The sequence below is a fragment of the Scophthalmus maximus genome, chromosome 5 (assembly GCF_022379125.1).
Source record: "Scophthalmus maximus strain ysfricsl-2021 chromosome 5, ASM2237912v1, whole genome shotgun sequence".
NCBI lineage: Eukaryota > Metazoa > Chordata > Actinopteri > Pleuronectiformes > Scophthalmidae > Scophthalmus > Scophthalmus maximus.
Window position 1 is genome coordinate 25,606,187 of NC_061519.1, and position 27,459 is coordinate 25,633,645.

General features: G+C 45.0%; 1 protein-coding gene across 11 annotated transcripts in view; it reads right to left on the minus strand.

Annotated features, from left to right (window-relative positions):
- The window catches only part of LOC118310358 (partitioning defective 3 homolog), a 204,818-nt gene that overhangs the window by 117,321 nt on the left and 60,038 nt on the right, over nt 1-27,459 (minus strand). For all 11 annotated transcript variants that reach the window (XM_035633238.2, XM_035633235.2, XM_035633234.2 and 8 more), the window contains exons 3-5: nt 15,366-15,549; nt 10,435-10,622; nt 10,013-10,156 (exon numbers count right to left, since the gene is read on the minus strand). In XM_035633238.2, the coding sequence (XP_035489131.2) occupies nt 10,013-10,156; nt 10,435-10,622; nt 15,366-15,549 (516 nt within the window). The remainder of the gene's footprint in view (nt 1-10,012; nt 10,157-10,434; nt 10,623-15,365; nt 15,550-27,459) is intronic.

A 27,459-nucleotide genomic window follows, 5' to 3' on the forward strand; every position in this document is an offset into this window, starting at 1 on the left:
ATTTTTGTCCTTTTTTTGTCTATATATATATTTAGCATTGATGCATGTTGATATAAATTTCGGTGAAATACATATATATATATAAATAGTCAGTCAACAGTAAATAACGATAAATAATCAGTAGCATATTTAAAGCTCCAGTGTGTAATTTTCTGGCAGCATCTGGTGGTAAAGTTGCAAACTGCAACCAACTGAGGACCCGACTGGGGACACTTTATGGCGGCACACCGCTGATTCCTTTTCCGGTTTCTGCGTCAGCGTCTAGAAATTCAACGTGAACGCGACGTATTCTGCACGTTTAGTTCAACAACCGTATTCACAACGACAAAGCGACATGGAGACTCACACGGAGGTCGGGTCCACCTCATGTCACTATATTTAACTCATTCACAGTGGATTATACATATATGAACACATAGTTATGCTCAATATGTTCAATTTCTGTGAATAAGTTCTTCTGAATACTACACACTGTAGCTTTAAGAATATGTACAGGGTCATTTTTGTGATACCTACGATAATGAGGTCTTTAATCCACCTCGGATCTATGATGTTCCACCTAGCGAAAGTGTATTTGTTTTGCATTGTCATCAGGTTAATACCGTATTAATAACTTATAGCCTTTGTCTTGTTCAGTCAGATTAAGTTTTGAACCTGTAAACACTGTGAAACAAAACCAGACTTCCGGCGCTCCTTAAATTACCACTTCACTCAACTGCGATTGCTGCGGCGCGATTAAGACAAAGCGGCCTTTTGCTGCGGTTTCTTGTTTTTCAGGTTCTGCTCCAGAAATGAAATCATTGCGTAAGGGCGGACAGTCGGACACACTGATCCCTATATCGCAGTTTATGCCGTGGGGATGAAAGAAAAATAAAGGAAACTCAAACAGGAACAGACTCAAAGAGAATGAGAGAGCGGCAGGTAGCGAGACGAGTCACATTACACAGAGGAACCGACGGAGCTCGTTCAAAGGACAAACGGTTACTTTGAAAAAGTCCCGACTTGAAACCCGAGGGGATTAGAGGACGCTCCGACGCTTCATACTTTGGATTTTGAATTTTCAGAGCGATGAATAAAAGATGCAAACGTGTTTGTTTAAAGGGACGGGAAGCAATTTCTTTTCAAATGTGCAGTGCACGATGCGTTTTACAACACACGAGGAGAACCACACAGTAGTCCCAAAAGAAACAATGTGTGGCCTCAAATTTTGACAGCCGAGTTTGTTGAACATGTTGGAAAGAAGGAGAAGGGGTTCAGGAGCTGTAACTTTTTCTGGATCTCTGAGGTTTTTAGAATCATGAAATATTGATGTTTGTACATACAGCCACCCACTGACAGAGAGGAGCTGAGTGTGTTGTGGGCGAGGGGGACAGTGTTTGTGTGTGTGTGTGTGTGTGTGTGTGTGTGTGTGTGTGTGTGTGTGTGAGACTTCAGCTCGTCAGCAACCAAACAGACGAGGAGCAGGTACGAAGACAAAAAAAAAAATCCTCACGGTGCGATTCTAGATCGTTCTCGACTTAAAGATTTAAAACCGTCACCGTGTGTTCTGATGTTGAACCTGATGAGGTTTGCAGACTCTCCCACATTTGTAGCTGTTGACCTCGTGATGAGCGCCAACGCACACAAAGGACCAGGGTGGTGGGCAGCTCGGTCGCGCTGCTCGTGATGCACGATTGCGCCGTTTTGTCCAGACGGAGCGAAAATAACTAAGTCTAACCCAAATAACCCGTCTGAGAGGGAAGGAAGCTGTGGATAACGGTCCCACACACGCAGTCTGAGGTGGAGTTGTCAGGGTGAAGGCCATTATGCTGCTGCTGAGACCAAGAGTGTGTCCGTCTGTGAACAAGTCTGGGAGGGAAAAACACAAAAACTCACAGTCACTCTCTCACCACTTCCTGCTGGAGAAAACCTCCAGCAGCCTAAAACAGTGACTCGGGAGATTCACACGAGCCAAAGACTGAACAAGTGAACTGAGAGTAAAACTCGACGCAGAAGCTCCATACGTCTCTTCATGTTCCGTTTGAATGGTTTGTCCATGAAGTGTCCGAATCCACGTTGACTGGTTAGTTAAAGGGGCAGTCAGCGATTCTGGAGATCTCTTTTTGCTGTTGTTTTGCTTTTCACGCCTCGGGCCGGGTCGCGACCCCACGATATGGGAGACCAGCTCGCTAACCAGCTGAGGTGCGGCACCACCAGCCAGGATGTATCTGATTGGTCGACGTGTGATGTTTACAGAGTGCACTCGCAGTGTTGTGTGGTGCGGTGCGGTCCGCACCATTTGTTTTCTTTTTTCTTGATTTACAGAGCCAGGGGTGGGCCGGAAACACAGTTTGTTTGTTTTTTTGTGGCGAACACACAGAACCGACAGCTGGCGGACCGCAAGGAAATATTTGCAAAACGTGTATTGCTTTAGAATCACTTACTGCACCTTTAAGGTTGGCTGGAAAGAAAAGCCACTGCACCAGGAGCTCGGCTCTAACGGGTTCTACGGACAGGCTCTTAACGAATAGGTAAAGGTCAGAGGCTGTTCTTGTGAATCCAGCCGACTACGATGTCCCCCGACTCTCCTCAAGGGGGCAGGATTCTGTTGTCAGCGCACACCGGGTCTCAACAATCAGCTCCATCCGTCTCTCTCGTCTGTCACATCCCCCCTGATCCTCCTCTGATAACAGCCGACGACGTCGTCCGTCTTTGATCGTTTCATAGACCTCCTCCGCGGAGCTCTCTCTTCTCCCCACGCTCTCCTCCTTTCATCCGCCGACGTCTCTATCTCGCGCCTGTTGTCTCGGCTGCTAATGATAAAACCTTTGGAGCGCGGCGGGTTTACAAAATGGAGATGGGTATCTTTGATTTGAGCGCCACTGAGCGCACTGTGTGTGTGTGTGTGTGTGTGTGTGTGTGTGTTTATCCTCTCCTGTATCTCAACAGGTGGATTTCATTTGAGGAAGAGCCGGCATCTGCGGCCAACCCCCCATCAGGCCTATTTTTAGGGTATAATTAGTTTGCGGTAGCAGGTGATGAAGAGCCAATACGTGCGAGTGTGAGGCGGCAGGTTGAACCCCCTCGGGGGACAGTGCAAACCCTCAAGAGCCTGAGAGCCGTCTTTCATCTCCCCCTCCATCTCTCTAGCCGGTCCCCTCCCAGCTGGAGGGGATCTGGGCTCCCAACAAGCTCTCTGTCATATTAAAAGCAAGAGATCAAAAGGCTGCGAAGAGAGAGAGAGAAAGAGAGATAGAGAGCGATGGAGGAGGGAGAGCGACAGGCAGAGACGAGGAGAATAGAAATAAAGGAGATGATGCGAGGAGGTGCTGTGAAGAGCAGGAGGATCGATAGATGGAGAGAGAGACGCTGGGAGGAAAAGTGAAATGAAGGGTTTTTAAAATGGAGTAATGGAGTACAAACCTCTTTGTAGTTGAAGAAGTTTGAAGTAATAATATAGTTTGTATGAGATGTAAAAAAAAAAAAAAAAAGTGTAATATAAAGGTCACAGACTGAGAGATGGGATCATAAGGTTCAAAGAAAAATATGATACAGATGGAAACTTGAATAGAAGGAGTGAGACTAAAGGTTCACTGCAGATTAACACTGTTCACACATCTGCAAACACAAACACACGTATGGTTTATCTGTACACTCATTCACACTTCGCTCACATGCAGTGTAGGGACACACACACACACACCTAAAGCTCCACAGCAGCACCTACTGGTCATGTGTTCATCTTCCAATGATCCTGGTGGTGATGGTTCACTTTCATCTGTCTTAGTAAAACTAAAAACACACACGTTCTCACACACACACACACACACACACGTTCTCACACACACACACGTTCTCACACACACACACACACACACACACACACACACACACACACACACACACACACACACACACACACACACACACACACACACACACACACACACACACACACACACACACACACACACACACACACACACACACACACACACACACACACACACACACACACACAGGTACATTATGCATGCACGTATGAACACACACTCGGACTCGCCGACTCGGTCTGAGGTGATTTATGAGTGTGCGGCTCAGGTTTGCATGATTTATCCCGTTAAAGCTTCACCGTGCACCTGAGGGACTCGACGCACGCACGCACGCACGCACTGAACAGAGGCTTGTTAGTTCTGAAGCAGAGAAGTATGTGTGGGTGTGTGTGTGTACATTGTTATAAGATTTTTTTATAAGGTGTAATTGTGGTCTTATTGTGTGTGTGTGTGTGTGTGTAAGCAAACACACTGGTTTAAGTACACTGAAATGTAGTGTGTGCATGATGAGCGTGTGTGTGTGGGTTGATGAACTCCTGCGGTGTGTCTGAGTGTGTGTACATGCGCATGTTGTTCATTTGACGTCGATATGTTTTATCAAACCAGCTCGCATGTGTCTGTGTTTTTTTTGTGTGTGTGTAAATACACTCATGCATGTCCCAGCGTGTGCGTGAGTGTGTGCGTGTGTGTGTGTGAGAGTGTGTGTGTGTGTGTGTGAGGGTGTGTGTGTGCAGATCCGCCTTCATACGTCTGCGTAACAACCTCCCTAGCGAGTTGTGTGAAGCCTCCACCCCACCATGAAAGATAACCTGGTCCCTCAGCAGTCGAGTGGCTGAGGACACACAACAGCGACACAAACACACACACCGAGTGTCACACACATCACAACACGATGAACTACACACTGGCTGTTAACGGCGTGACAAAGTCTGACTTCCAGTACACGGAGTCATAATTAACTGCCCCATGAAATCCCATGTTTTGACCCAGTTTGACTGGAAGTGAACTTGTTTGTGGAGCCGACATGAAAATAACTCATTTCGTTGGAACGTAGCTACGGTAACGCCTGTCGCCAAGTGTCACTAGATGATGTCACACGCTAATTAGCATATCCATGACCTCCTTGTATGGTATTTGCATCGGACTGGACTCCTCTTTGGACCGAATTGGTGTTTTCCACAAAAGACAAAGACAAAGTGTAATGTTTATGACATATACATATGACACACACACACACACACACACACACACACACACACACACACACACACACACACACACACACACACACACACACACACACACACACACACACACACACACACACACACACACACACACACACACACACACACACACACACACACTCTTCAGCACATTCATTCAAACAGTCCTCAATAATACCCACTCGACTGACAGCTCACTGTTGCCACGGCAACCACCCCCCTAAAACTGGGGCTGAGAGTTTTGGTTCAATTTGGCCGTGTGAACATGTTGTTATGCGAGAAGCCAGATTCTCCAGGCCACCTCCATCTAGATGAAGCTCCGAGCTGCGTTTCGTTCTCCTCCATCCCGTCTCATTCACTCCGCGGAGACGAGATGAAACCAACTTGAGGAAATTGCTTTCGCTTAATTCGTCATTCCAAGCTGCTCCTTTTCTAATTGAGTCACTGCGTTTGTTCTATTCTCGCCGCCCTGTGCTATTCTTCAGTCCAATACCATTCGGGTTTTATATTCTTAACGGAGGTTTAATACACTGCAGGAGAACTAATTGTCTCATCGCAGAGTGTTCCGTTTGGTGGCGTGATTGAACTGTTGGAGGGAGTTCAGAAAGTACACAGAAGCTTTGTGGCTATTAAAGATGCATGGAAGGCTCCAAAATCAGCTCCTTTCAACAGAACAAACTGAAAATGTTATTTGTTATTTAAGTCCCACTTGTTAATATGATACGAATATACGATACAAATATACGATACAAATATACGATACGATAACATACGATACGAAGATAGGATATGAACATACGATATGATACGAAGATACGATACGAAGATAGGATATGAACATACGATATGATACGAAGATACGATACGAAGATAGGATATGAACATATGATATGATACGAAGATACGATACGAAGATAGGATATGAACATACGATATGATACGAAGATACGATACGAAGATAGGATATGAACATATGATATGATACGAAGATACGATACGAAGATAGGATATGAACATACGATTTGATACGAAGATACGATACGAAGATACGATATGAAGATACGATATGATACGAAGATACGATATGAAGATACCATATGATACGAAGATACGATGCGAAGATACGATATGATACAATACGGAGATACGAAACGATACGATACAATACGAAGATATGATATGATACGAAGATACGATACGAAGATACGATACGAAGATAGGATATGAACATACGATATGATACGAAGATACGACATGAAGATACCATATGATACGAAGATAGCATATGAACATACGATATGATACGAAGATACGATATGAAGATACCATATGATACGAAGATAGGATATGAACATACGATATGATACGAAGATACGATATGAAGATACCATATGATACGAAGATACGATGCGAAGATACGATATGATACAATACGGAGATACGATACGATAACATACGATACGAAGATACGATATGATACAATACGGAGATACGATACGATAACATACGATACGAAGATACGATATGATACAATACGAAGATACGATACGAAGATACATAAAAATAACTATAGATATACAAATAGTACTGCAGCATTGAGCTTAGGTTTAGCTCATGCTATTTGTTGGCCTGCTGCTGTATATGGTGTACTGTATTAACTATCATGTCCTTTTTAACATCCTGCTGACTCTGATCGTATCTGATGATAGAATAGCAAGAAAACATCCAAGTAAAATGTTAAAGAAAATATCAAATGAAAACATGAATTGGCGGATTGGCGTATATCTCCGCCAGTCCGCTTATTACACCACATTTAAATCCACTAATTGCACACACTCATAGATCATGTCATCACCCTGAATATGTCAGATTTCTTTCATCAGGATCCATGAATTATTCCCTTGGAAATATGTGAACATTTAAAAAAAAAATGTCTCTCATAATGTTAAAGAGTGTTCAAGTGATACAAATATATATATGTAGGCCTGGATCTGCCCCTTTGCCCAGCGGTGAAAACATAACTTCCTAGGCGGAGAAAAAAACTATAGAAATACAAACAGATGTAAAGACAACTGGGGACAAACGGATAAAGTTTCGTCTCGCCACAGCTCAACGTTAAACAAAGACTCTCCGTATCAATTTAACGCCTAATAATGGCAGTGGATGTTTTAATACCCGGAGTTCCCACGAAACTTCAATGATGCACAAACAGCTGCGTGTGCACAGACTGTGGGCGTCGGCTCGAGATCATCAAATCAAAACATGACACACGAACCTCTTCCCTCACGCACCGATCATTACTGCCCCGACATTTTCATCCAGCTAGACATTTGATGCCATTTTGCATTCTTTTTTTTAAAAAAAACAGTCGGCGACCTGCTGCTGCCACTTACTGTAACTGCTTAGGCCTAAATGATGAGGACGGGCAATCAGCGCACACGCACACACACACACACACACACACACACACACACACACACACACTGTGTGTTAGCTGTTGATCCCTAAACTCTTCCTCCTACTGATGATGGTTAAACAAAACCAATGAGCTGATGTCTTTTGAAGTATTTACACTCCTACACTTTTAATGTGCTTTTACTTCTTTTTATTTCCCTGGAAATGGATTGTGCTCATGAATATGAAACTTCAAATCACAAAAACAGCGCTGGAAGTATAAAGCCAAGGTCATTTGGCCATAACAACAACTACAACAACTACAACGGAATAAGATAAACATGAGTTTATGGAATCCGTCCAAAACAGATTTATACAATAACGGCTATAATCTACAATGTATACTGATACGACTTTTGGTTCTAACAAAGGTCTTATTCGTCATGGACCTCAAGTTTGTTTGTTTTTCATTTGATTACTTTATTATCATCAAGCCTGGAACAAAACCAGGCTTTTCTCTTCACGCAGCAGAGTTGTTGCAACAACATCCTTCTTGGAACAAGCAGGAAGCTGAAAACGATTGCGACATAGAACAGTGACAGCAAGCAAACAGATTCAATACGTGTGTGTGTGTGTGTGTGTGTGTGTGTGAGACTGATAAGAATAAAGTTGACATTACACACTGTATGATAATGTAACCATGGATTGTTACTGTGCCGCAACATGTACAACACACACACACACACACACACACACACACGCACACGCACACGCAGACTCTACAAGGCCGATGTAGCTGTTCAAGTCGTCGCGAGGGCTGTCAGCAGAATGATAAGATCTTCGGGCTACGTGTGTGTGTGTGTGTGTGTGTGTGTGTGTGTGTGTGTGTGTGTGTGTGTGTGTGTGTGTGTGTGTGTGTGTGTGTGTGTTGTAGAGGGCATACGGCCTTCAGCGGGTCATTAATACTGAATACACCATCCTGCAGTGACCTCCGCCACTTAACCCCCTCCACTCTGGAGCCCTGTTGAAAGACAGATGCAGACGACTTCTCCACCGTGACCGTCGGTGAGAGCGCGTTGTAAACGTTTCCTCCATGTTAACTGAAGAACTCGAATAACAGCAGAAAATGACAGGCGGCAGTGTCTCTACGGACCAAAGTGCCAAAGGATGATGGATCGAAAATGTGTTTAAACCAGCGCGTTTACGAGTCAGCTCTTCAAAGACCAAGTGCAGACTCATCAACCATTTCACATCACGACAACACGATGCCCCATGATGCAACTGGTTTGTGTTTGTCTTTCAAGAAGTTTCATCCGGATGAAACTGTTCATTTCTTTTCCAGGAAATCACTTCCTCGTCTCCACTGCTACAAAACAGCAGTTGCAATGTACAGTAACGCCACAGGCGAGTTCTGCTTGTTTGAGCGTTAAAGAAAAAAAGCCATATGTTTTTCTTTCTCCATTTCTATATTTCACTCGTCAGCATGAGAAAACCCTTTTCTCAACTTACATGTGTTTTGTCTTTATCGCAATATTACACTACTCCAGTTAATCCCTCCCTCTTATTAAACCCTGGGAGCAACACGGAGGTCTCACCACGGCAACGGATATGTAAGACAAACACCACCGACAGCCAATTAGACGACTGACTGCCCCCCAACGCACTTTGTGTTTATTCAACCTCGGCTCACTTTCCTGATCCATACATGTGCGGCAACCAAACACCGAATCAAACGTGGGTCTGGATGTGTTATGATATTTTTATGATCATAATTCTAACATAGTGGGGGGAAGAGAGAGCCTCTGTCGAGGTATCGAGTTAAGTAGGACCACATGTACCTAATGTTATTTAATACATCAACATCGTGTTATTTCTCCTGCCATGACTGGTGTGTCACTGGGGATTGATGGTGGGCCGGGGGGGGAGCGATGGAACTGGGTCGGGCTCAGCACTGGATCTGGGTCGCTCTGAGACGGGGGCTTAGGGCTAATGGGTCGAGTGAGAGCGAGTCTGGCTGTAAATCAGTTGAAGGTATCAGGTGTCCGCTTCACGGGGAGGACAAAGTGTTTTCTAACAATGTCATCGTTATGACAGAAAGGACGGGAAAGCGTTCACTGGTTCCATCTACACCGCGACGTCGAGGAAATGTGTAATTCTACCTCTTTTTTCTTTCGCTTGTTACCCTGGACATTGTCTCGTCATCCTTTAACACATTTTACACACATTTAAAAAACATTTTCTAAATCTTCAGATGCTGTTTATTGCTTTTGATCTATGACATAATGTATAAATACCAGGTGGACCAGGTTCAATGTATTGCAGGAATATTGTACAGTATTTTGTATGATTGACGAAGACAAAACGTTGAGCGTAGACAGAAGCTTGTTGTAACTATCAAAGTCTATTGTGGTTGAACACATTTTCGATGTGACATAAAGAATCGCCGAACAACAAAATGTACCAGAAATTGAAGATTTGAATCCGGAACAAACCTTTTTGTGTGTTCATGTATCATTTTGAATCCAGCGCTAACTGTGTCACTGTAATAAGGTCATTTGATAAGGTTATGAAGGTCCTTACCTGTTCCTGTCTCTCCAGCCAGCGGTCCACCATGGGATGATTGGCACTGAGCGACGACCGGGCCGTCTCCCTCTGAAACTCTCTCTGATTGGCCCACGTGCCCGCGTCCCGCGGCAGACTGCGATACGTGTCCGTACCTTTGCCCTGCGCAGACGGAAACGTGTTCGATAAATGACACTTGCGATACGCGTAACATTTCCTGGTACACGAGGCCGTTGCCAAATTTTTGAATATACTTAATGACTTGTTTTCTTATCGGTGGGAAAAAGTATGAAGTATTAGCAAAAAAATTATTTAAAAGTACAAGAGGGCCTTCGCAAGCCTCCTGCTGGTAAAATGAATTGTGACATTTACTGGACGTCAATGAAGAGATGCTGAAAAATGATCGCTATGTTAAGTGTTGGACTGCCCAGCCTCCGTACCTTCCTCTCGAGGCTGTTGGTGCCCGACGAGTGGCGGACTTTCAGGAAGCCGGCGGTGGTGGACCAGCGGGTCGGGTTCTTCCTGGACGGCGGCTCTTCCGTCTGGACCCGGACCTCGCCGCCGCCGAAGGGCCCGTTGATGGTGAGCAGGGCGGGGTCGCTGCTGCGCCGCACGTGGAGGGGCATATCTGAGAATCACAGGGAGGGCGACAGCGAGGGCGTTAAGGCAGAATTTTAGGCATTGTGAAACTCTGTCTTACCCCCGGGGGCTCAACTTTTTTTATCAGTGTATGCTTTTTGAATTTGTTTGAAGGAAAGTGCCACACTGCTGCAGCAGATAAGACACAGGACAAGATTTAATATTGTGTTCAGGGATGATCGATGTGAATATGCTCAGACATATTTTGTTCCTCAAACAATGTGGGCTAATAAAGGCAGTTCATCACTGAGATTCCATTACGATCCCGTTGTGAATTAATCACATCTCTCACTGAGAGTCTAATCGGGCGGCTGCGTTTTTTCCCCGACTCTGCCGTCAGTGTGTGTGTGTGTGTGTGTGTGTGTGTGTGTGTGTGTGTGTGTGTGTGTGTGTGTGGGAACAACAACGTGAGGAAGAGGCCTGTTGGAGGCCTTCCATTAAAACTCTTCACTCGTCGCAGTGCGTGGGACGTGGGCGGACGTCCAAAACAATGACTCCGGTGGAGGAGCAATAAGAAGACACACACAGGGTGCAACTTCCACTCAGAAATCACACAGGCAAGTGGACACACACACGAGAGAGAGAGAGAGAGAGAGAGAGTGTAAACCGGTTTGTTGGGAAGTTTGGAGCATCTTCCCATCGGACAACGACGCCAAGTGTCACGTTCCCATGTTCTCTTCCAGGACCATTTTCTTTGGATGGTGGCATGTGTGTGTGTGTGTGTGCTTGTGTTTAAACAGGAAATACTGTGATCCATCCAAAGAGACGAGTGTGTGCGTGTGTCTGAGTCAACAGTTACTTGAATGTGTGTATTGTGAGAGTAAGTGCATGACTAGATTAACTGTGTCCATCTGTGTGTGTGTGTGTGTGTGTGTGTTCCTCTGTTTAATGAAACTGATGAGTTTGCAGGGCAGTGTGTGTGTCTGTGTGCGTGTGTGTGTGTTTGTGTGCGTGTGTGTGTGTGTGTGTGTGGAAATCTATGAGTGTGTGTGTGTGTGTGTGTGTGTGTGTGTGTGTGTGACAAGTGATGTGTCGGTATTTTGTGCGCATAAAAACTTGCGGACATGTTTGTGTTGGGAAATATTGCGACCGAGCCAACGGCTCAAGTGTTTGTTGAGAATCAGGAAGTGTGTGTGTGTGTGTGTGTGTTTGTGGGTGTGTGTGTGTGTGTGTGTGTGTGTGTGTGTGTGTGTGTGTGTGTGTGTGTGTCTGTGTGTGTGTGTGTGTGTGTGTGTGTGTGTGTGTGTGTGTGTGTGTGTGTGTGTGTGTGTGTGTGTGTGTGTTTACAGTACACTCATGCATTTGGCTGACTGTTGTTATTGGGTCACCCGGAGCGTGGGACCTGAGCTGCTCTGAGCTGTGGGAGGCAGCTGCAGGTCTGGGAGATGGAGTTCAGGTCTCAACACCACTTTACACAACTCCACCCCCCAGGAGGCTTTGGGGGCAGCTGAACTACAGTGATGAGTACAATGTCCCAAAAAACCCACACACACACCATGTGCTGATTCTATCTACACAGCGTACTAGTCTGAACATTACACGGTTTCAGGTTGATAGCGGATGGATAGTACTTGTTTCTGATTGGCTTGCGGGTCAGTTTCCTCGTCACGGTTCGCAGCCTCCTTCCTCCTGAGGCTGGGACAACAGTCGTCTACTGTCGTCTACACCAATGATGTCATAGTGATGTCATTACTCCCGAGGGTTATCTCGGCTCGGACTCCAACAGGAAGTCTGTATTACACAGACATATCTGTTGGCCAATAATAACGCGGTATCTGCGCTAATGTTTACAGATATGAAATCTTTTATCGTACGGAATAAACAATGCCGAAAAAATTTGCATTCATGTTTATGTTACACAAAAATAAATAAATTACGTTTATTTTCTTAATTATATTATATATATATATATATATAACTTTTCAGCCGATGAGAGCGAGTGTGTCTTACTATCTTAAGTTTTTATGAACAACCTTTAAATATGGTCCTACGATTGCAGAAACTTTTTTTTTTTTTTTTTACTGAATTAGTTATAATTTAAAGATGAAAGACGGCATTTATAAAGCTTCTGAGTTTGACTTCCCTCCCATAATAATTATTGCATTTAGCAAACTAACTTTTCAAAGCCTCACATGTTCCAACGGCAATTTGTTGCTTTAATCAGCATTTTCTCATCTGCATAGGGTTTTTTTGGGGGGGGGGGGAGTTTGACAAAGAGAAGAAACTAACATCAGTCCATTTTGGGGGAATTTCAATAGAAGCGCTCCATCTAATAAGACTAATCACTTTCCCTTTGAGTTCGTGGGCCTGACGAGAAAAAACTGGCAAAAGAGCCACTGAGTCCCAACACTTCTCATCTCGTCCGACATGAATCAGTGATTGAAAGCTATTCTCATTAGGCACTCGCTCATAAGAGAGAGGAGAAAAATTAATCAAATTCCTTCTCCTCCATGTCAGACATTTCTCTTAAAACCCATTAAAATTCATCTGATGAGATTCGGTGTCGTCAATTAAGAGGGGTTAGAATTTATCACGGGGAGACGGTTTAAATTGGACGTAACTGGCAAGCTGCGATTATTCCCTGAGATTTTTTTCCATTTCTAACTGCAAAGTCACGTTCGGCATCTCGTTCCGGAATCCAATTAGGACGGGGTGACCTCCCTCGCTCAGTGTGTGAGTGTGTGTGAGGTAGAAAAGGAGATTTGGTGGTGGCTATGATGCCAATCCATGTCAGTTTACAGGTCATTAGTGGCGAAGTCGTACTCCAACCTCTCAGTATCTGAGAGTGCTAGTGCTAATTAAAGAGCCTAATTAAAAGAAAATGTTTGTTTTTGTCTTTTATTTTGTTCAGTGGAGTGTGTGTGTGTGTGTGTGTGTGTGTGTGTGTGTGTGTGTGTGTGTGTGTGGTGTCTATTAATGTGTGCATGTGCATGGCGAAAGGTAACAAACAAAAAGGTCAGTGTATTAATAAAGAGAATAACGTCTAATGATGCTCTACAGAATCAACTGAGGAGCAAAAAAAAGTCATTTTGCTAAATGCGAATAATAAAAAGACATTTATTTCACGACTCAGTAGTTATAACCTTTGACCAAATGCAGATGAAGTGGTAAACTTTCATTTTACTCATTTATTAGGATTTGACTGAGACAGATCGTTGCATTTTTTTATCTAGTTTCAACAGACAATGTGCCGTTGGTACTCGTGGGTTTTTGTCCACCTGCCGCACAAGCGGTCAATTCAATTCAACGTGAGCAGCATGTATCAAAATTTCGTCATACGATAAAGCGTCTAATCTTATCGTATGAAATAATACGTAAAAATATACCAGGTGGTTTTAAAATACACGCTTTAAGAGCAGCTCTTAAGTGATCGAGTGATTTTACACATGTATATTCATACAGAAATAATCAACTAGATACAAGAATATGACCCACTTTTGTTTCAGTTTAGATTTTTCTTTGATTAAGACAAAAATATATATATTTTTTGCAAAAGAATATTTTCATTTTTAGTCCATTTAAATTGTGTAAAATGCAGTTGCAATTATAATAAAATTGACAAGTAACCTACAACTAAATAAAAAAGGAAAAAGTTACATATCCATCCAGCTGTGGCTGAGTCTCCTCAACCACTAACCAGAAGGTCAGTGGTTCAATCCCCACTTCCCCCCAGTGTCCTTGGGCAAGCAGCGCAGTGTGAATGTGTGTGTGTGTGTGTGTGTGTGTGTGTGTGTGTGTGTGTGTGTGTGTGTGTGACTTGTACTGTAGGGAGCTTTGACTGGTCGATGAAACTAGACATACAGTCCATTTACCATTTACCAAAGGAAAAGAAGATGGCCCGAGATGTAAACACAGAGAAAGTCTGCTGCTGGTAAAGCATCAGAGAAAAATCTATAAGAAGAAGAAGGATTTAGTGAAGACAAAGGAGGCCTGGGAAGAGCTCGCAAAACAGAATCAATATCAGCTGCAAACGTTAAACTAAAAAATTGCCCCAATCCTGAGCGAGACGTATTGTTTTAACTAACTTATGGATCGAACCCGTATTAAAACGCTCCTTTCTCCGGGAATTTTACATTTCCAACAGTGTCTCTGACCTCCTGGAGTATTATTAGGTCAGAATTCATATTAAAAAAAGATTTTTCCTTTTTAGCACTTTGATGAATACGGATCCAAAGAAACGCAGGGGGAGGCAGCAACAGAAACAGAGAGAGAGAGAGACAGAGCATATGTTTGTTCCCTTCGTTCCGACCAATCACCAGCGAGAGTCACTTTCCGCGCTCGCTGTAATTGCAGCGGCGGCGAGAGGACGACTTGGCCGGCGAAACTGCAGAGGTGGACGGGCTCAGGCGTCACTTTTGATTTAGGATGCAGCGAATAGAACCAATTAGTCACTTTTGGCCGGGGATCAAACGGCTATCTGTGCCCCGGGGGGGGGGGGGGGGGGGGCTCCTGTCCAATTAACACAATTTATGGACAGCGCCGTGGTACCGCCGGGCCGCCATGAAGGTAATTTATTGGGTTTCGCTGCGGTTGTTGACATTTTGACGGCGATGAAGACGACAGATGTGTCATTTTAATAGGGAAATAAGAAAAGGGAGTGGACTCAATTATTCATCCGTAAGGTAAAAGTTTCAGTGCATCTGTAAGAGAATGGCGTCTCGATCCAAACACTTCATCTGACGGGTTGTTTTGTTTTTCTGTTGGTTCGCCCCGCGGCGGCGGCGGGACTTACTGGTGCGCAGGGCGGAGGGCGTGACCTCGATCTCGCTGGCGGCCTGGTAGGGCTGGAAGGCCGAGGCGCCGCTGCCGGCGCTGAGGTCGGCCGCGAACAGGTCGGGGCTCTGGGTCCCCGTGGAGCTGGCGCTGGTGCCGTCGCCGCCGTGGTGAGGATCCTGTTCATCGTACACGGCGATCAACTGGAGGAGGGAGGAAAAGAAGAACGTGAGATGAAATGCATGCGAAGGAAAGTCGAGCAACTCAAGAGAAGATGTACATGATTTTTGTTTAAAAAAGGGTTTTTTTCTTTGTATTTGACAAAAAAAAAGCTTTAAAAACCAAAACCCTGAAGGACAAACTAGAATAACGAGAACATTTAAGTTTACAAAAAGGAATAAAGAGATAGTAGGAACGAGAGGAAAGTGCTGAAAGTTGAACGTGAGATAAACAACATGAAGAAAAGGTTCAAAAGAACCCAAAAGAACCAGTATTTAATACAGACGAGGCTTAATTCTCCAGAGAATAACAAAAAATTTAATAACACAACATAAAAAAGACACAGCATATGAAATGTTTCAGTCTAGTTACTAAAACAAAGCAGCTATTGGACGACTCAGCAAACACACATTGTTGATCTACACTACATGTACAACCGCACCAAACCAGAACTGGACATTCGTATAGAATACCCGCCAATTTACAGTATGTTGCAGTTTTGTCGTGTTTTCTTAAAGGGTGGACATGTTTTGGATGCGCGCTGTGGGCCGTGAGGGCGCAGGTCCCCGATGTTTAAAGTCGTACGATCGGTCGGCTGGCTCCATAGATTGTCGGCGAGCGGAAAATCAGGGGCTTAAAAATCATCTCGTGCGAACTCGGCATTACAGTCATAAAGGAGAAATAATTGATGAGAACGTTGGAACAACCAGACATCCACACCAAGGCCGGGGGTCCAGCCCGGTCCGGTCAACGACCACCACCATCACGGTGCCTTGACATCGGCGCACGCGCAAAAACAGCCCCTGGTTTCCTGGTGATGTGAGACCCTGAGGTGCTCGTTACGTCCAATCATATCCTCGCTTTACTCAGAGCGTGCGTCCTCGCTCCGAAACCTTTGGGTTTGAAAGCTCTGCTCCCTCTGAGATCTGATTAATTCCAGCCTCTGCCGCCGCCTCGCCCCCCCCCCCCCCCCCAGGGCCTGCGTGTGTGTGTTCAGCTGCTTTCAGTCAGCCCGGGACGAAATGAAGAGGAGCCCATCCCACGTTCGCCAACTCAGAGGATGTGATCCAACTCTCACACATGGTGAGACGAGACGGCGAGGGTGGCCCCCGCGACGTCTCGTCTCACCAGCTCGTCGTTACGTGAGGGAGCGTTCGCTCAAACGTCTTCAGGATGTCGCCGCGTTTCATCTGGATTCATTCACGTGATCCTGGACTAAAGTAAAAATAAACACAGAGCACGAGAACACAACGGCAGGTCGATCAATGTCTTCATCAATAGGAGCCATTTCTACATTTATGAGGAAAGAGAATTTTAAAAAAGGTTTATGTAAATGTGAATGTATCACGCATGTGCTATTTTACTAGCGCCAATTTTTTTTGTAAACTAATGAATGTCGGGAGTAGGGAGAGGTTTTTTTGTCACATCTGGGACATCTGGGAAAATGGCTGTGGTGAGGTCATCAGAGTAAGCCTGGCGAGGGCTCGGAGGCTTCAGACAGAAAGAGGATATCACCGACTGGTCACCAGGCAGAAAGAGGCGAATGAAAAGATGCTATTAGTTGCGTTATGAGAATTGTCTCAGGAGAATCACAGAGAATCACAGTTTTCCACACGGGTTTGGAAAACTGTGAAATCATAGTTTTGAAAAAATGGATTTTCAAAAAAAGTGAGGTAACAAACAACAACATAATGTAACAACTTAAATATGGTCTAAAAGAGAGAGAAAGGCATTCTCTCTCACACACACACACACACACACACACACACACACACACACACACACACACACACACACACACACACACACACACACACACACACACACACACACACACACACACACACACACACACACACACACACACACACACACACACACACACACACACACACTTCAAAATCTAAGTACCAGTTTTCCGGCACATTAAACCTTCATCTGGGCAACATTTAGTCTGAGAGCTGCGGAGGTTTATAGCACAACGGACGGGCTCCCTGGTGAGCAGAAGACTCTCGAGGGCTCACACACACACACGCACACACTAACACACACACTAACAGACCTCAAGACTCATTTCTCCCATTAGTTCCTTTACATAAATGTGTCCACATTTACCTCAAATTAGACCCCACTGCAGCCCGGAGGCTGTTCACACGGTAATGGGGATAATAAAGGGTCATGGGGCGGGGGCGGGAGTACGTGTGTGCAGATATGCGGGGTGTGTGAATGATGAAGAAAAAGAAAAAAAGACGAGGTCAGGAAAAAAGAGTGAGAAGTAAAACAGAGACGAGATCAGTGTGTGTGTGTGTGTGTGTGTGTGTGTGTGTGTGTGTGTGTGTGTGTGTGTGTGTGTGTGCGTGAGAGACACGGTAGTGAGACAGATTGTGTGTCTGTCAGTGATTGTGTGTTTTTTTTATGCGTGTATGTCGACATCAAACTTCCAGCGTGCGACCGTCAGAGAGTCCTCTGCTCTCCCCCTCATTAAAGCTCAGCCAGAGGAGCCGAGTCAGCTAAACCCCTCCCCCCTCCCATGAGGACACCACCACCGAAGAAGAGGAAAAAGAAGAAGAACAACCCCCCCCCAGTGCTTTCACAGTCCATGCGGTTGTTATTACAGCACACGTTCATCACTGTACACGTTTCTATCCTTGAAACCTTGAGCCGATGTTGCTGGAAGTTAACATCAGTTTGAAATTGGAAATATTCCAAACGTAAAAGCTTTTATTTCGCTTTTGATTGTCACACACACACTCACACACACACACACACACACACACACACACACACACACACACACACACACACACACACACACACACACACACACACACACACACACACACACACACACACACACACACACACACACACACACACACGAACTGAACTGATGAACTGTGAAAAGTGTGTGTGTGTGTGTTCACTTCTTATCAACAGTGGTTCAACTTCAGCCCCCCCCCAAAAAAAGACAGTAACAATAATTGAAAAGTAAATTATAATGGAAAGTGTGAGTCAGTCCACTTCCCAGCAGCCACTTCACTCGCAGCCCATAAATCATCATCATCATCATCATCATCAACATAACTCTGGCGAGAACAATGCGCTGGCAGCCGGGCCGCGGAGCGGAGGGAACCAGAGAGGAATTAATCCCTCGAGGTGTGTGTGTGTGTGTGTGTGTGTGTGTGTGTGTGTGTGTGTGTGTGTGTGTGTGTGTGTGTGTGTGTGTGTGTGTGTGTGTGTGTGTGTGTGTGTGTGTGTGTTTGTGCGTGCATGCTAGTGTGTGTGTGTGTGCGCGTGTGTGTGTTTAGCAAGACGCAGTCGTTGCTTGTGCCATATCAGCAATGGGCCCCATCTCATTTCATCAGAAGTCCCTGAGCTTATGTGATATGGACGTTCCCAAAAAAACACTTGCATTATTTCTGGCTCCCAAAACTCCACAAAACATAAATCTTTCCAAGCTGCTGCTTCGTCCACCGAGCGCCTGATCGATTCCCTCGTCGCATAAAATAACGTCAAGTCATTAGAATTTCTCAGAGAATTGTAGCACGTCGATAAAGGCCGCGGTTTTCCTCCTCGTGCTGCGCTGTTTGTGTTCCCTTTGTATGAGTTATTGACTCTGAACCATATATATCAATAAAGGTAGACGCACAAAATGAAAGACGGGCAGGAGATGATTATTTGAACAGACGTCAGACGTTTGGTTGTAATCACACTGTGGAGATGACGAGACCAGAGGGATCTGAGTCGCGTGTGAGTTGAGTAATGTAGTAATGTCCGACGGTGAGCGTAAAGATTTAGAGAAGGGATGCAATTAATAATTATTATTTTGATTCACAATTACTTTATAATCTGGGCTATAAAAATATCAGGAACGGTGAAGGTGCTCTGTCCGTTTCTTAACAGTGATGTCATCTAATCTGCTCCTTTTGTTTGACCAACAGTGTAACGCCTAAAAATATTATGTCTATGATTTCTGAAAGGAAAAAAGAATGAATGAATTGACATTATAGAAATATAAGATTTTGTTATTTTGAATGTGAGCAATTTTTAAACGTCCAAAGATTCTAAACTCTGTGTCCCGTATTCTTTAACTTTTCAAAATCTCAATGAAACTCTGGGAACTTCTTTTTAAAAAGGTCCCTTAACGTATCGATCAAATTAATTCTTTCAAAACACACAGGGTTGGTGCCAGGGTTAGGGAAGATACAAATTGGAATCAGCACGTGCCTGTTTGCACGTATGTACGGTGGCCAGCAGGGACAAAGTTTGATCCATTACCAAACTTCCTCTTCTGGACTTGTAGGAACGTACGTAAGTCAAATGTGTCTCTTTATTTAATCCGTTGTTTCCGAGCGTATGAACGCCTGCTGCTGAATTACGGCTTTTTGCATTAAACTTAATATGACAGTTTCCAATCCGTCTTTGGTAATTGCCTTTCGTGAGCCGAGGCTCTTAGTATAATTTGTGGAGTTTCTCCGTGGGCTCGATTGAGCAAGACCGCTCAGCTTCACAAATCAACTTGATTGTTAGTTATGGAGATGCATTAGTCTTTACTGTGACTGTGCTTCTTTTTAAGAGGCAGTCAACTTCAAATCCTGGCTCTTTACAGTCCGTCCCATATGTCCCAGAATGCCTTTTATGTCACTGTGTGTGATGTTTGATTTACTGAAGTTTCCCTATTGTTGACTCGCATGTTTTCCCAATCTACAACAGGCCTTCCATGGAAACTACCAACTTCAACACTGGGAAATAAAACCCTGACAAACTTTGTTCCCGGTACGCAGAAACTCCAGTATCACCGACACAAATTCCCTTTTCATGAATTGAACTTCTGCAATCCTGCAGACCTGGCTTGTGCAAACGACCACGCAGAGCTACGCAGCTGCGTAACCCCCAGGAGAGCACGCCGTCGTCCCAACTCTCTCGCCTCCGGGCTCGAGGAACTGCGGCCCAAAACACAGAGGGAAGAAACCCCCCCCCAGGGTGCAGCCAGGCAGTGACCAACGCTCCCCCCGGGGTCAGTCAGCCGACCACATGGGGAAACCTTTCAAAGATGTTTGGTAACTTTAGATGACGACAGGTTTCCTTGCAATTCCAGACTTCAGGTCACATTTATGACTTGAGAATATTATACATATATACATATATATATATATATATATAGGTTCATCACCATTTTGTACTTTAGGAAATCGTGAGATTTGCCCCTCGAGGGGGGAACGTGGCTCTTGACGGGGTCATTGGGGGGGAAGCAGGAAATCGGTCGCATACAACGTATTTCTCTAAAGAGCAAAGTTTGAAATCAATCTTTTTTTTCCCTCATAAACCAATGTTTCGCCCCGGGGGACAGCATACCACATGGGCGTATGCTGACTTTTCACTTTTCAAATTTGTGTGGTAACTTTAGATGACAGTTGGATATTTCGTAGGCATGTTTTCCTTGCAAAAATGGACTTCAGATCACATTTATTCCTTGAATATTTTAAATATATACAGGAAATATATACAGGAAACATTCTAAAAGGTTCTTTTGGGAGATTAATTCACTTGTTTTCAGGAAATCGTGAGATTTGCCCCTCGAGGGGGGAACGTGGCTCTTGACGGGTTCATTAGGGGGAAGCGGGAAATCGGCCGCATACATACACAGTACTTCTCTAAATGTCAAAAGAGCAAAGTTTGAAAACGGTGACAAGAGCTACGGTTACACGGCTTCTTCCTGCAACGAGCAAATGCTATTATTAATCAAGGCCACGGAGAGGAGGAGACGTCCGTACGTCCAGAGTTGATTTGTTAGCCGAGAGGTTACGTGGACGTTTTTCTCCTCACAGCTCGGTCGGTGAACATAAAGGTCGTGGTTGAGTTGTAGAATAACACACTGGGGGGGGGGGGGGGGACTCTTTATCAAAAAAGAGTCATTTTTATAGGCTCGAGGAATTCAAAAGTGTTGAAAGGCAGTTACACAATTTTGATGGATTGGGAATTTCCACACATTGGGAGGCAGCAGTTCCGAGGAACGTCGACAGTGCACCTCTGACTGACTCGCTGTTTCAACACGGCAGAGTTCAGTAACTTTGTCCATTTTTAATATACCGTCCGTGGTCTGGCGTGCACAGAGCCATGACCTCGACCTGTCGCACCCTCTGGGACGAACCGGAGCGTCGAACCGCGCAAAGTCACAATCGACATTTGGGAGGATTGAAGCGCCGGGCGAACGTCTGGGAGCTTCTATTGCCAGTGCTGCTCTCACACAAACGTCGCTGTCCACAACGTTGGAATTCAAACGGAATCAGAAGTGACGTCCGAGTCAACTTTCTTTGCTTTTTTCCCCCAGAGCTTCACTACGCATCCATCTCACCGACTCGCGCACTCGGGCTGATCGCGGCCCATTCCGACGCCCTGATACACAATGACAATGTAAGAACAGCGAGTTCTTACACACACACACACACACACACACACACACACACACACACACACACACACACACACACACACACACACACACACACACACACACACACACACACACACACACACACACACACACACACACACACACACACACACACACACACACACACACACACACAGCTCTGATCCCCTCACACAGTCATATCTGAGAGTTTCAGAAAGACTCACGTAGGAATTCTTGGACCTTTTTAATGTTTCTGTGAATTTCAAATAAAAGCATTTCCGCAGCCAAAATGAAAAAGAAACCTAATTATTCTGCACAAGTGTTTTCATTTACATATTATATGAACTCCATCCCTAAAATGACTGTGGTTAACTTAACGTTGATCGTAAATCACTGAACCACACAGAAATAATGTGGAAAATTGTGCAAACGTTTAAAAAATGTCTAAGTGTTTAAAAGATTGTCTGACTTTGACTTTGACTCGCTTGCGTCCTAAATCAGGGATCCTGGAACAAACTGTTCCGCGAGCCCTTCTATGGAGAAAAGTGTTGCTCCGGAGCAGCAGGAGCCAAAACGGGGCCGGTGGTTTGGACGCGTGACAGATGTGGCTAAGATTAGCTGAGGCTGGCAGACAAGCAGCGCAACCCCACAGTCCCACAGAGACGGTGGGGGTGGGGGGGGGGGCCAAGGCAGAACACGCCGTGACCTCGACCCTCGGCGAGTCTAGTCAGAGACACACTCGCGGAAGAAGACGACGAGGACGAGGACGAAGGACTGGATGTTCCACATATGGAAGAACGAGGCATGACGTAGTCCTGGTGTCATGTCTTCTTACTCAGTTTGTCCCTTAAACACAATCTGTCACAAAAACAACAACAAGAACTTTGTCGGAGCAAAGTCACGATTACATTGTACGTCGAGGTTGAGGACAATCCATAGAGGCGCTGAACAATCCAACTCAGCATAATGACCTGCGATCCATTTCACTTTAATCCACACAATGGAAAACATGTGTGAGTGTGTGTGAGTGTGAGTGTGTGTGTGTGTGTGTGTGTGTGTGTGTGTGTGTGTGTGTGTGGGGGGGGGGGGGGGGGGGGGGGGGCACAGGAGTCGAGGCCAAACTGACAAAATGAAAACGGCAATCAGACGAGAGCGGGGGAGGCGGCGAGGGATCGAGGCAACGTAGGTGATTCATTTTTGGAGAATGAGCCGAGTGCTGAGCTGTGACTCCTACTCCCCGAGCGACGCTGCTCTCGTTACAACACTTCTCTACTCCAACGTCCACCGGTGGACTCTTGGCTCCGCGACGAACTTTTAACGGCCTCGCAGCGCGGGGGGGGGAGGGGGGCTGATACATAAAGTGCCTGTGAACAAATGTACTTTCTTTCAATGTTTCTTTAAACCTGCAGACCTCTGATCTTAATCTAATTTTCTGAGCCTGTTTCCTGAAAAAAAAAAGGTCTCTCATGTCTGAACGCTAAATGTGTTAAAGTTAAATACAGTCACACGAGCTGGACCTGACCTCTGTGGGAGTCGGCAAGTTTCTACGTCCCGTTGAACACGGCTGTTGCACAAAACGTGCACCATAAAGTGTCAATGTTCATTGTTATATTAATATTCATGAATTGCACTTTTGTAATAGATTTTTTCCCTTGCAAATCAAGACACAATAGTAGAAAGGAAAAATGTGGCTATGTAATTCATGCAATTGTGAAAAAATTGGCTAAATAAATGGAAAGAAAAAAAGACGTGTTCAGTTATTCGGTATTCTACCGACAATTTTCATTTCGGTGCATCCCTAGTATTGAGATTTATACTGTAATAAACCCAATATTAGCCCCTGTTTCGGAGAAGCTCAGCACAATGTCCGGCCTTCAGCTTTGGACCGGTCTACCTGCAATCCAGTCTAGCAGAGCTTGTGGAACCCGCTTGATTTGATGGAGGATGCGACCGACACACTTTATATCTCGTATCGACTATCACTCCCTCCGTCAAGAGATACGGTCGGGAAAAACGAGGAGTGTCCCTTTAAATGGATGGCTACCGAAATGGTAGGTGTTGGGGGGGGGGGGTGTTAGCGATCTCACCTAATGAGCGCCATACATCACATGCTATCAGTGCTAATCACACTAAGGTCTATATTTAGCCATTTAGCTTCAATTACCTGTTTTCCGTGGGACTAATCAACACTTAGCAGGCAACACTGCTCCTGTACATGCGAGTGTGTGAGTGTGTGTGTGTGTGTGTGTGTGTGTGTGTGTGTGTGTGTGTGTGTGTGTGTGTACAGCGGGTGTGTACGTCTGCGTATGTTTAATTAAGTAGGACAACCTGCGTATGAACATAAGGACTTAATAGCTTTTGGAAGGAAGCGGCAGCTCCCCCCTTGAACTCTAAGCGCAGCCGAGCAGGAGATAATAAGTCGAGTTCCGTCGAGACCCGGTGAACACGCGCGTCGCAAAAACCCAACGTCTTCCAACAAAACTAAAATAAATTACGACTTGGATTTCTGGGCGGATTTTCACGTGTCGTTTATGTGACAGAGGAAAATCTAAACTCAAACTCTGCGGTTGAATGTTTGTAAACCAGCTACTGGGAATAAGTGAACATTCAGCGTTTGTTTTTTTAATGTGGTCTCGACAGGATTGATATATTATGTGCAGCATGTTTTCAAGGACATTACTTCTATCTCAAATAACATCTTGGAATTCATTCGTCTCCTGTAAGCTGCCAAATACTTGTTCCAGCGCTTCTGTTATCAACGTTCATGGACTCTTTTGTTTTTGGTTACATTAATCTCAAATCAAATTCCAAGCTATTAAACTCCCCTTTTCACTGCTCTTCTAAACATCACACGTCACATTGACTGTCACTCAGCCATTATCACTCCCACAAATCCTCATTCCACAGCAGCTCGTCCTCTGACCCGTGAAGGCAGAGCGTCACCCTGGTATAACCCCGTCATGTACTGAACACTGTACTGTACTGTCGGACACTTGCAGGACGTTAAACAGGTGGAGTTGTACCGAACAGCCGGCTCCTACCAGAACGAATCACCACACCGATTTTTGGGTTCCTGAGCTGTTTACTGAAATAGTTGCCCTGCGTACAGGTTTGGCGTTTATTGCGTTCGACCGCACGCACGGATATGATGCGAGTTCACACGATGAAAAATCGTCGACCGTCATTTTGAGCTTTTTCCAAGAAAAGAAGAATGTTGGTTCTGGCACTGTGTAGGTACCGGTACCGTTTCAAAAGGTATCGATTCACCACCTTACGAATAAGTTATTAATCTAACGTCCATCACCTACTGTAACTGAGGAAACAGACAGTATCCTGGATCGTGACCGAGCTAATGCTACGTTCCATTCTACCCTCGGGACTTGGACCCCAGATTTTGTCCGACTTGGAGGAGCGTTCCAGTTGCAGTTTCCAACTCGGGGGGGGGGGGGGGGGGGGGGGGGGGGGGGGGGGGGGGGGGGGGGGGGGGGGGTCGTAATTCCGAGTTCCGGGGTTATAATTGAACGATAAACCCGACTCCCGGGTTCCGAGCTCCGAGTTCCGAGGTATAATGGAACGCTGCATGAAGAGTGAGCTGATGGAGGGGAGAAGGAAAGGAGGGAAGGTTGAGTGGAGGAAAAGAAATGCCAATATAGAAGGTCAGAGCCGGGATGGAGAGCGAGGAGATGATGAGGTCACTTGTCTTGGAGAAAGAGACTCGGCGGAGGAGAGAGTGGTTTCTTCTTCTGAACAGCTCCCCTTCACTGGAATGATTCTGTCGCCACCCCGGCCTGGACAAGTGGTGCTCTGGGAAAAGTGTGTTGGCATTATAGCGCGAGTTCAAATCTTCTGCAAGTGTGTGTGTGTGTGTGTGTGTGTGTGTGTGTGTGTGTGTGTGTGTGTGTGTGTGTGTGTGTGTGTGTGTGTGTGTGTGTGGTAACACAGCTGGCGAGGCTCAGGCTGGTTCTGTTGCACAACCACAGCGGACGTCGGCCCAGGGGAAACTGATATTTTCTAACAATAAATCAGATGAATTAACGAAGGTGGGAAGTGAGGGGGAGGAGGGAAGGAAGAAAAGGGAGTGAGGAAGGAGAGCGGACGAGAGGGAGGGAGAGACATTGTACATGCCGTCTGTTTTCATGACACAGAAAATAAATTCCTGTACGACTGCTCATGCTGACGTTGGCCTGCGTCCATCATCTGGACACTGTAACTTATTTAACCACAGGAGCTTTTCATTAGAACCTGTCGAAAAAAAAACTAAAACTCTTTAATATAATGAGGCTATCTCCTTACATACACACATATATATATATATATATATATATATATATATGGCGAACAGAACGCGTGAGGAAAGTTTATTAACAAGCTCATAACACTGGCGAATATGAGTCAACACAAATATATCACAGTAGAAACTGGATATAAAATGTCATGCCATAATTTCAGGGTCTGCGATTAGAAAAAAAAAAAATGATTTGCTCGCGTCAGAGTGGCCTAAAAACTGCTCTTTTTATTTGAAGGTGGAATCAGATATGCAAATTATGTAATATTTTAAACTATTTTCTTTCAACCTTCAAAAGCGAGGTAAGTCTCCTTTGACAACTTTTAATCAGGGGCAGACTGAGATCGACCACCGCAGCGGTTAGCAGGTAGTCGGCGGTTATTTGCCGTCACCACTGACTGTAAATAAAGATGGACGACGCGTCCACACTTCCTCCCCATTTTACAAAAATGGCGCCAAAATATCTGCGATTCGGGCGCCGCCATCTTGCACTTTTTGGGCGTCATTTGGAGCCAGAGTGACGGTGGAGTGGAGCAGTCGTCGTCCCGTGGACGTGCACTCGTCTCAGTCCGTTTCCATAGCATCAAATAACCGATTAAAAACCAAACTTATCAGAAACGTAAACACTTGGAACGATAGTTTGGGTCCAAGTCCCACCTGCTGACCACCAGGGGGCGATCCAGAGGGTCTGGCTTCACTTTTGAAAAGCAGTGATGGCGTCTAGCTTTAATATTTATCCCTTTATTCCCAAGGAATGAAATTAGAAAAATAAGAAACACACGCGCCGCACAGGCCCTGGAACTCATCAATGTGTGATCCTTAAAGGTTTTCCAGATGTTTTCTTTGTACGACGTAACACTGGGATGGATTTCATTTACCTTCTCTACCTCTACTCTTGCTACAGTCCCTGGAGAAAAGGTGTCGCACACAGGTATGAATAATACATGTCGGAGAAGTCCAGAGATCTAAAAGAATATCAAAAAATACCCAGAAGTCTATGGATTTCTTGTTTTGTGTCTCTGCAGACATTATTAAAGAATATTCGCTGAACAACTTTACCGACAAGATTTACGTGGGCGGAATTTCCCCATATGTGGAAAAAACCCACGGTGGGAAAATAAATAACCACTAACACGAGGCGTAAGCACGCTGCTCTGCGCTGTAACAATCTGCAGGAATACTTTGCGATGACGG